Source organism: Nannobrachium achirus (assembly GCF_963921795.1).
Source record: "Nannobrachium achirus genome assembly, chromosome: 6".
Lineage (NCBI taxonomy): Eukaryota > Metazoa > Chordata > Actinopteri > Myctophiformes > Myctophidae > Nannobrachium > Nannobrachium achirus.
In genome coordinates, this window is record NC_137815.1 from 62,214,174 (window position 1) to 62,225,568 (window position 11,395).

Below are 11,395 nucleotides of genomic sequence, written 5' to 3' on the forward strand. Positions count from 1 at the left end.
CGGAGTGAGTAGTGTGTGCGTGCGTGCGTGCGTGCCTGTGTGTGTGCGCGCCTGACTGACCCATCTCAAATATGATGCCCTAGACCTAGGTCCAGCCCAAAAATGGCTGCCAGTGCCAGTGCCAGTGCTTCAAAATTGACCATTTTAAGGATTCATATAGGCCTATGGGGAATCCAATACCATATTCTGATTTATGCCAGGTTATTGGGGCTATTTAGTGGAACTTTATTCCACGACTATAACATATCTGCTCTCAAATAATTATTATATACATGCCTATATGGAATTATGGATTCCATCATTCTCCAGACATGGGGGATGGGCTTCTCCGTGGGGACACAGTGGAGGTAGGCCTACATGGCCCATTATGGGCCTGGAGGGAGGAGGTCAGAGCCAGAGGTCATGTATACTGGTCTGACAATATTATGTCCTATATATATCCACATACTGTAACCTGAATGTCATATATGCAGCATATATTCTGCACATACTTGCCATATATGTTCATACATTTTAAATAACTCCATAGCACCACCATCAGCCTTTTCATGGCACGCACCCCCGGCCTAGAGCAGGTAGGCCACGTTACAAAAATGGCAAGGGGCCATTTGATAAAATGACAACAATGGTGATACTTTCCATTGGCACCTTATATTACCGATCTTAATAACTGACACTGTTTTCATGGCAAATCAAACAGTGGTATTGAATTGGCATTAGCTGGTAAAATGAAAGTGCCAGTTCTCTGCACCAACTTTTCAGCACTTACTTGCTCATCTTTGCTGCTGCTCTGAATTAGTGCAGTTTCCCCTTGGATGATTATGATAGTGATATGATAGTAATGCAATTAGACTAAAGATAAGATAATGACTTGATTCTCTCTATAAATATTTTTTATTGATTAATTTAATGGTGGGCCAGTCAAAATTGTGCCGCGGACCTGAGTTGAGTATCACTGCCCTTTAGAGGGCACTCGTGCCCCTCGTGGGTGCACTAAACAATTTGAACCGCATTGTAAATTTCATTACCTGTAGATTTCTTTACCATATCTTTTTACAGCGTAAATAATCATTGCTGTGATTGTTGTTTCTTATAGCAAACACTCATAAATCCCACATTCATACATTATGCCTGCTGCAAAGAACTTGGGAGTCCCGTTTGATCCTAGCCCCACAGTCTCGAGCTTGTGCCGGGTATTGACTTACTGGATTCATCTCAAGTCCAGCTGTGGTGCGGATTTTGCTTCAAGACCCAACATTAGACACCTGCTCAAAGAGCTCATCCAGAGCTTATTTTACTTACCTGGGGGCCATTATGGATGCATTATGGATTTTCCCTCATTCTGAATTTGAGCAATATCTCAAGTGGTTGCAAGATGGTCCATATGGTGCGCAAATATTTAATATAAAATACAAACATACAATTTATAAGAACTTCACAAAGTCCATTTAGTTAAAGCTCATTAAAGGTGCTCAGTATTTTAAAATCCAAATATGTTAATATAAAAAGTCCAAATTTAGTAACCTCATTGCAGTTGGGAGAAATTCATCTAAGAAATTGTGCCAAACTGAATCTACTGAATCCCCAAACAGCCAAGCAGGAGAAACTCCACATCCTGGACCCAAATGAAATTCAAAATGATAGTAGAAATGTAGAAATATATCTCATTCTTCACACAGGAAGGATCTGGATTAACCTAAAGTTTGCATATAGTATTTATTACGGGCAATCATAAGAAAGACAGTATTTCTTACTCATCATAATCTACCGCAAGTGAGAAAAATATATCCATTTAGCATTCAGAGTAACAGAGCACAGAGTAATCCAAAATAATTCATTTACCAAAGTGTATTTAAAATGGTGTAAAGGGGTAAAATCTACGGTTAAATCTCTCATCGCTCAAAGTCTCTCACATTATGTACAATATTATGCACAGCATGGGCAACAGATGCAGGCTATCTATCCTTGTTGCATCGGAGATCAGTGGTCAAGGGGTCATGCTGAATGGTTTGATGCAACATGAGAGCGAGCAGACCAGCCCTGTTGGTCATAGCAGTCCTGACGTTGCGTTCCTGTTCAAAGAGCTCATCCAGTTTGTACCACTGTGAGAGAGACATGAAAGGATCAGTCAGTTGTGTTTATTCATGAACATTTCAAAGTGAAAAATAAAAGTGTCAAAAAGCCCCTGTCTGGGTATAGACTATAGAGGAATCTAACATGATAGAGTCGAGTTGCTGCCTATAATGCATAGGGCCTCAACATTCTACCAAAGTATGATATAATGGAATTACAAAGTGTGAAGACTGACAATCTTAGACTAATTTGGCAAGCAGATCTAAATTGTGAAATAACTGAAGAGAAATGGCGGGATATAACATCCAATGTGGGATGGGCCACAAGGGATATTAGGAGCAAATTCACTCATTACAAAATTATACATAGATACTACTATACCCCTGTAAAGCTTTTTAGGGTGGGATTAATTGAAGATAAAAGATGTTGGAAATGTAATGGAGATAATGGAATATTTTTGCATGCTTTTTGGGACTGTCCAGTGGTATTGCCCTTTTGGAAAGAAGTACTTGGGAAACTGGGTGACTGGTTGGGACTGAGTCTACCAGAATCTCCAGGGTTCTGTCTCTTAAGAGATAGCATGCTTTTGCCACAAGGAAAACTCAAGGAGCTCATCCACACCGGGGCTCGCAGACTGGACTCAACTTATGACTAAGGCTGCGTTGTAAGAATATATGATTGCCAGGAGGAACAATGTTAAAGGCAAGTTCCATTTAGTATGGGACTATTTCTTTCTGTACATTAAGGGTTTGTTGCATTAAATGTATGCATTGCAATTCACATTATCACTATTGATATAATTATCTAAGAATGGAAGGGGCGTTGTTCAACTAGCTTAGCTCGACTGCCCCTTTCTAAAGTAGTGTTCATCCCCAACCCAAGTATACTGGCCAACATTGCTACGGTTAGAGCCGGGTACTTTCACTAGTGGGGTAAAATGAAGAGTTAATATTAACTGACTAAGAAATTCATTATTATTAGTGACAAAATATTCACAAAATTATTAATCCAGCAAAAACTTTAACATTGAATAAAAGTGCCAGAATTGAAAAGCAATTATTAAAAACAAATGTACAATTACAGCGCGCACAAGAAATTTCACAAGAATCGGTGTTGCAGTTTGCGAGATTAGCTGTGGACATACACCGACACACGAACAGGGTTGAGAACATAACTTCCGCCCTGCCATTCTGGCCTGACAGGGATAATTGTTAACTCTCTCATAGACCGATAGGTGGTTTTGACTTACCACCCTGACTCTTTCCAGGTCCACCTCAGCTCTCCTAAGCTTCTCCCAGTTGTAATGCTTGTTGCACTTTCGTTTGGGGACCCTGCAGTAGTCTCCGGTCAGCTCAAAGACATCCCGGACCAGAGGACAACCGCACACCTCATCTACCGGAGTCTAACCACCAAATGAAAAGGGTAAAAAGTACTTTATTTAATACAGTTGAAGCAGGTGACAATTTGTACAGATTTAACAGAATCATGTGTCTTATAATTGGTCTCAATTGATTGCTCTGCATAAACCCTACTGACCTTGGGGTCTCTGGAATGCTCTGGGCACAAAACCTGGAGCCTTTTGCAATACGTCTTGCTCTGGGGATTGTATACGTCACAGAAGAGTCTGGTTGCTCTGGATAAAAAAAAGTAACAGTCCAGCATATCAGTGACAGAACGAAAACAACAACGTACATTATATATAGTATATATATATATGCCATGTCATGTGTTCATGTTATGTTATTTGTGTCTTACCCTTCAATCCTTGTTGGATACATAGAACCAAACGAGGTCTGACTCTCATACTGTTGATGAAAAACAGAGACTTTATGCTTAATGAGGAATGTAAGAATAATGAGATAAGCTTTCATTTGCGAGTGTACAATATAGATGCACGAATGGGCTGTGACATCACCTGAATCGGTGTACAAATAAATCATCCCCAGCAATTCACCCGAATGAATTATTTCAACGAGATACAGATTTGTGGCCGTGCACTAAGCTTCTCAGAGCAGATACAGCTGGCAATTGGAGAAAGAAGCGCTTTGCTGGACTGTCACAGCTAGTTTCTAAACAAAATATTGGTGGGGACTGACCCATTTCCCTGATCGATATAATGAATTAAGTCGTTGTGCCGTTTACACATTATGCACTATCCTGTTGGAGATCTGCGGGATGTAATGTTGCTGACTGTGCCTCGCACGCATTACGCACTGTAATGAGCGACCCCTTTGTAGACATAAGACGTAAGCATAAATAACCTGGTGGACATGGTGTTTACACAACAGAATGGGAAGAAGAGACATATTAATCCTTGTGTATTATTGCACTAGCCTGCAACTGATCTGTTAGTATGTCAATATTTATGAACCAAATCAGCCCATGCCACAGATATATGTTGCATGTCTAACCTACAAGCACGTCATGTTTTATCTCCAGTTTCCCTCTGTACATTATTCAAAACATAGAATCACCTTAGCATAACACCGCTCCATATGTCTCAGTGCCACCTTTGGGTTGATGGGATGACTGCAAGACACACAGAAAATCTGCAGGTCTGTGTCTTCACTATCCCCTTCATTCACCTGCAAATCATCACAAAAGTAATTATGTGAAAAGGATGCATTCGTTAAAACACAAACAGCTAACCTGGAAATTACTTTGTTAAAGGGCTTCAGTGTTTGCATTGGGTTTTGGACAAATTGGTTTACAAACAAAGGTTTATGATATTCACGTTTTGTTCAACAAGATTATGATCGATCACCACTTTAAAAAAAAAGATCCAGTAAAAAAAGAAAAGCACGTTAACAGCTTAAAATATCCTGATGAAATATTAACAGGTGTAATTTTATAACATAGGAAAAAAGGTCAACCTCTCATAGGCTTATGTGACCACAGGTCTTATTTTCAGCCACTGGAAACCCGGTGTGGAAACCCGTTCCTTCTGGGTTTTTAAGACTGCAACAAGCTACATCTCACCTCCTCGTCCAGTTGCACCACCTGCTGCTTGGCCTTGGCGATGATGCCCTCCAGCTCATGAAAGCGTCGCTCCATCTCAGTGAGACGCAGGCGGGCGTTCTGCTGATCTCGACGGATTCGCTCCAGCTGCTTCTTACCGTGTTCCTCTGCGATGCAGGGGCTCTGCTGCCACTGCTGGATACGCTGAGGGAGGATCTCATAGATCCGACTGAGGGAAACACACAGTGCACACAAAGGGCTGTCAGGATCATGAAATGTTACCTGATGATCAATTGTCATACAAACAATTACGATTAACGATTGAATTGTGTTTTTCCCATTTCTGTTTGACTGTGTAAACAAAAAATTGCACAGGGTAAATAATACATATGTAGTATAACTCAAATAAACAAAGAAATTACCGATACCAATCAAAATAAATAATGTGCTGACGATTATGCGAAATAATTGTGATTATCTTAAATAATTGAGACTAAGTAATAGTTCTCACAGGCCAAAGTACACACAAAAAAGAAGGTGTCAGATATAAATCTGTGAAAGTAATGCTAGTTTCAAATGAAAAATAATTACTGTCAAACAAATTATTCTCAGTGATAATTTGTGTCACTGCCCGATATAAATGCACAATATTATTTATCATATCATTAGTAGTACATTTAGTATTATTAGTAGTACATTAGTATACAGTTGTATTATATAAACATCGAACAAAAAGTTTGTCTTGGTAGATTATGCTCAACAACAAATACAAGTTCCTTACAAATACAGCACCAAAATAAGTTATTGCTAAGAAGCATTGTTACAATTGAGGCATAATCTACCAAATTTGAAAGGGAGAGAGCGAGAGACAGACAGAGAGAGTTATTATCAAAGTTCTTACTTGGCAGCTAACTTCATGCCACAGTCTTCAGAGCAGTATTTAGAGTTGGCACGTGCAGCCTCCACACAGCTGGGGCCCAGGCACTGACGTAGACCGCCACTATCACGTCCCTCCACCTTGTCATTGTGCCTGACTTTGTCCTTGTGTTTTTGCTTCTGTTTGTGGCGTCGTGACTCTTTCTGATGGACGAGTAAATAAAAACATTAAATTACCTTTTTTCTATACACATGCATTTGTTTCTGGTGCAAACTAAATAGCCATTTTCCACAGGTGAATAGACATTCTCTTACCTTCTTGTCAAACTTCTTTTCTCGTCTTTTGACATGCTTCACCTTCACGGCTTTCTTACGCAAGACAGGACTGAAAGGAGGCTCGTCGTCCTCATCGCTGAGCCAGGGCTGCATGACAAGAGTTCAATCATAAGTAATCATAAGTACAATAGTTATTATTAAGGTGTTATACAAAGGGGTCTTCCCGTCTCTACAGGTCTTTAGTAAATGGAAAATACATTCTCAGGTCAGGATACCAATTTTATCAAATCAGGAGAGACAGGATTTTATACAGGATCAGGATAAACAAGTGAAAATGCAAGTGATCAAACAAATAAATTAGCAGACTAAATTGGAACTGGAACACAATTTGGTGCCTCTAAAAATAAGATGGTCCAAACGTGTTTTGCTTTAATGCAGCGGTTCTCAAAGTGGGGTCCAGGGACCCTCAACGTTCTTGACACATGGACCTGGACAGGTATGCAACTCTGAGAGTTATGGGGATCCTTGAAATGAGAAAGCCTGAGAACCACTGCTTTATTGCTTCTCCTACCGTATTGTCGTCGTATTCCCCTGATGCCTTGTACTGTTGGTACAGCTCTGCCTCGCTGTCGTAGTCGTCCGAATAGTGCCGGCGTCTATGGTAATTGTCCCGCCTCTCTTGCAAAGCAATTTCCTCCTCTTTCACACGCAGCATTTTCTGAACCAAAATCAAGAAGCAACAGCTGCAGAAATCAATACTTGACATTTGAGTAATCCAACATAATAAATATCACTCAGTTTTTGAAAAGGGTTAGGGTTAGGTAGAAAAATATCTTATATATGTATGCAATTGATAATGCCATGTTTTGACCAAACTGTCATTTTATTTATTGAAGCTTTTGCCATTTAATGTGTGACTAAAGTGGTACCCTTCAGGTTAAATAACACGCAACTCTTCATGTCAAATGTATAGTGGTCAAAATTCCCCCATCTTTAAAGCCTCAGATTATTCTATCAAAAGGAAGAAGTAGAGATGTTGTCTTTATGACAGGAAGAGCCTTACCCTGGCTCGAACCTCACACTGTCTGAACCGACACTTCTGTCTTATTTTGTTTGGGCCACCAAACTTCTTCATGTCCTTGCAGAAGTCACACTGGGTACAGTCTTCAGTCCTTCTGCAGGGCTCACATTCCCCACACATGCGGACAGAGCGCTTTATCTTAGAGGAAACACAGACAGCAGCTCATCATTGTTATGATTACTTGATGCATGCTACCAAAATTACTAACTTTATTACAGAAACGTTGTCACAAAGTTATTGTATAGCTATATCAACCATTTATTTTTACAATAAAGCCTGAGTTACTTTTTAAACTGGTTCATTCAATATCTATTTTCTTATTTTTCTAAGTCAATGACAACATTCAATTTGTAATTTAAAATGTTTGTAATAGCATCTCAAAGTGTTAGTATTTTATCTAATGCAGAAGACATTTTTATTATGCATTGTTGAGAAGAATGAAGTACAAAAAAACGAACTACCTATAATACTGCTGTATTGCATGTGTATGTGTGTGTAACGACTAGTACAAATTTCTACATTACATTTCCATTACCTCCATGTGTGACCAAGTTGAGAAGGATGAGGCCGCACAACTCTTAGCCACAATGCAAAAATCGATTAAAAGGTACAGGAAACCTACGTTTCCACAATAGTCTTCCTTTGCGTTTAACCTCTCCGTGTGATCATTTTTCACAGGAGCTTTTTTATTTTGGTTTACATTGCATGAAGCAATTCATATGAGAGTTAAATAGTTGAAGCAGTCATTTTATTTGATAAAATATACTTACTTTTGATCCACGTCGCCTCTCGCCCTTGTATTCAGGAGTACTTGGATTGCTGTATTTTTCAAATCTATCCGAATCAGGGTCCCTCTCACGGGTTTTCTTCGAGCGATACTTTATCTCCAGTGTTGGGTTCTTACCTAGGGAAAGGGAAAACAAGTAAATATTTATTTGAATGAAATGATGAAAATGTTCAAAGCAAGACATTCAGAAATAGTCATTTTGAGATAAGTGAAAAGTAGTCACCTCTACATCGAAAGCAGTACCACTCCCTGATCGCCTTGGCCATTTTCTCAGTGACATTGATGCAGTGCCCGTGGAACCATTCATTGCAATTATCACAGCCACTTTCAACGAGAAAGAAACAAAATTTGTGAGCATAACAGCATCTGCACAAAATAAATGATTAATGATTAACAAAACCAGTTAGGGGTGGGCAATATGGTGATAAATATCGTTGAGATGATACAATGTCTCTACGATATGCCTTTTCAGAGATATCGTATGTATCGTGATACAATGAGGGAGCCTTATAAAAAATCCTCTTGAAATCTTAATACAGAGATTTATTGCAGAATTAATTAAACCTGCATGTTGGTCTAAGTCATTAGTTCTCAAACTTTAAAATGTCAAGGTCTCCCCTTAACTCTGACAGTATACAAATGAAACCAAATGGACCCGTACATACTCAATTTAGACCTCCCAACAGGAACCCAGAAAGTCCCTGGACCCCACTATTTTAGTTGTTGTTACCTTGTTCTTGTTGGTGGTTGTACTGTTAAGTAACTTGAAAAATAACGATAAAAACCAACACGAAAAAGAATCTCGATAAGATCGTCTATCGTGATACTGCTTCGTGGTATTGTATTTTTCCATATCGCCCACCCCTAAAACCACTAGCATAAACTTACATCATGAAGCAGTTGATATCCGGTTTCCGGCATATACAGTAAAGTGGTGCGTTTTCCCCCTCCATGCTACTCCCCTCAGGCCCGGGCATAGGGCCGTCCATGTCAGACATTTCACTGTCCTGAAAAACACAAAAAAAGTATGCCTCACATCATCATCATCATCTCTTGTCCAGTGGCATCGTCACCAAATCCTTGGCCTTAAGTTAATTCATTTCTTTCTTAGGGCTTAAGGCTCTAAAGACAATAACTCTGTAGTCTGTACCTGTTTGAAAATAGCCATAATTAATATCTCCCATAATTGACTCCTTGTAATTCTACCCTCACTTATACAGTATCATATCAATAGCATAGACTTCTACATTTCACTACCACATCATCCAGATACCATTCTCTATAGCAGTGGTTCCCATGGGTCCCCAGTTGAAACATTTTGAATACAGTATCACAATCATTTTAACCACTTTGTCTTTAGCCATATTTTATGCTTTGACTATAAAAATGTTTTAAACATTTTTTGAAAATAAGCTCTGTAGCAAAGCCGGCTTTGATATGTAGATTTTGGAAAATAGCCGGTCTGCTATTTTCAAATGATTTTTATACATTTGAAAACTTGAAATGGGATATTCTGTCTAACGAGCAATTTTACTTCTGGTACTTTAAGTACATTTTGATATCAATACTTTTGCACCTTAGTTACAATTTGAATATCTGTACAGTGTACACTTGTAACACAGTCTTTCTATATTGCAATATTGATACATTTACTAATATTTGAGTACTTTTTGTGTCATTGGGAAACGAAGCATCAAAATAGAGTGAGAACCGATGAGGACTTGTTGTCAGTGTCACTTACTACCTATCTGTCATTTAGCTGTGCTCTGTTAGCTACAGCTGAAGGCCTGCCCTGCAGCTTGTCACTTTGTTTACACACCGTGTTAGCTGCTAGCTGCTAAGTTAGCTAAACATTAAACATCATCATTAGCTCAAGAACTTAAACAACACTGTACATTTTCTTACCAAAGTATAGCTAACGACGCGAGTGCTGTTCATTAATGGCGTCGCATTATTAGTATTAGCATTATTATTACATAGACCCTGTCATTTAAACCAGTACATGGCTAACTTAGCGTTAGCCCCATTGGCTTAGCATTTCCATCGGTAACGTTGTGGCGAAGGAATGTTTTTTGTTTATTACCATTCTGAGATCGACTTGGTCCTTGGAACAATATAACATAAATATCCTAAGAAATAAATGATCACGCCAGCCAGTCAATAGATGCTTTTGTCAGATGCCGGGTGGCAGGTAAGGTAAGCTTGTTTAGTAAAAGAGTCTCTCTCCCTCTCCAGTCTCCCTCTCTGGGCAACAGCCGGATCCGGATCAACCATGGGATCAACCCAACTCGCCAGTCGCCAGTTGACTTCCAATGTCGACTCATTACCGCCGACTACTGGATTCTATGGTATGTTTTTTTTTTACCAAACCAATCTTCCTTGTAGAAGAGATTGTGAATGTCTTTTATTTATTTGTTTAAATGTAATCCAATCCCTACAAGCTTTAGTCAAAATGTACAATTCTAGGGTGACAGAATTCTGGCATATGAATGGAAAACACCCATGTTTATATTTGTGACTGAACATAAATAAATCGTTTAGGCTATTAAGAAGAAAATAAAAGGAAAAGGAAAAGGAAAGAAAAGAAAAGAAAGCATGGAAAAAAATGTACAGTCAAGTGGCCAAACATAGGTCTATAATAAGGTCATTTAAAATGTACAGTCAAGTGGCCAAACATAGGTCTATAGCCTAAGGTCATTTAAATGTACAGAGTGGCCAAACATATATACCTTCTCTCTGCTTGACACTTCATCACTGCTGAGGAACCTTCCTGATTTGAACTCAAACAATGACAAATCAACAAGGCCCTCCAGTATTGACGCCAATTCTGGTCGGCTCCTCAGTCTGTCACCGTTTGGACTGTAACAAGACAAAAACTATTAGAATGGCTGGCAGGCAATGGCATATTTCTGTGTTTATCTGTTATGCATTTTAAAGGCAGGGATTCCACTTTGGCCAAAGTAAAATCAACTCAGTGGACACTGAAATGGTCATTCATTTATACCTGAGGTAATAAACATCCTTCTGGCCAACACTAGAACCTGAGCGTCGAACAACTTCTTTGCGTTTCCAGCCCTCTCCGAGCGCAGAGCACTCATCCCATCCCTCAGCAGAATGCATGATCCTACAGCACATATAACAATATTCATGATGGAACAAAAAGGACGATGCATGAATGAGAAATATAATAATTATTTAAGGAGCATGCATAACAAACAGGAAAGAGGAGAAAAAGTCCAGGCCTTCAGCAATGAAGACTGTGTCCAAGCTATATATGTCAATCTCATTAAAACGTAAATTTGTGTCTATTAGTCTACTTTTCTTTTCTTTTATCTTTTCTTTTT

General features: G+C 39.1%; 1 protein-coding gene across 1 annotated transcript; it reads right to left on the reverse strand.

The window, feature by feature from the left end:
• Nucleotides 1–1,744: 1,744 nt before the first annotated feature.
• Nucleotides 1,745–10,285, reverse strand: cxxc1b (CXXC finger protein 1b). Its single transcript, XM_080727745.1, has 14 exons — nucleotides 10,135–10,285; nucleotides 8,940–9,058; nucleotides 8,275–8,375; nucleotides 8,035–8,168; nucleotides 7,247–7,402; nucleotides 6,755–6,901; nucleotides 6,223–6,330; nucleotides 5,933–6,111; nucleotides 5,053–5,260; nucleotides 4,548–4,658; nucleotides 3,829–3,878; nucleotides 3,610–3,706; nucleotides 3,323–3,475; nucleotides 1,745–2,102 (listed from the first exon to the last, which is right to left on the reverse strand). The coding sequence occupies exons 1-14, from the start codon at nucleotides 10,171–10,173 to the stop codon at nucleotides 1,956–1,958; spliced, it is 1,749 nt and encodes a 582-aa protein (XP_080583871.1). The 5' UTR covers nucleotides 10,174–10,285; the 3' UTR covers nucleotides 1,745–1,955.
• Between the last annotated feature and the right edge of the window lie 1,110 nt (nucleotides 10,286–11,395).

Excerpts from the sequence above, each read along its gene's own strand:
- cxxc1b (XM_080727745.1), bottom strand. The coding sequence starts at position 10,173 with ATGTTATATTGTTCCAAGGACCAAGTCGATCTCAGAATG. Across the intron at positions 6,902-7,246 it reads AGTGTGAGGTTCGAGCCAGG|AAAATGCTGCGTGTGAAAGA; the intron begins GTAAGGCTCTTC and ends ATTTTGGTTCAG. Across the intron at positions 2,103-3,322 it reads ACCTGGAAAGAGTCAGGGTG|TGGTACAAACTGGATGAGCT; the intron begins GTAAGTCAAAAC and ends TCTCTCTCACAG.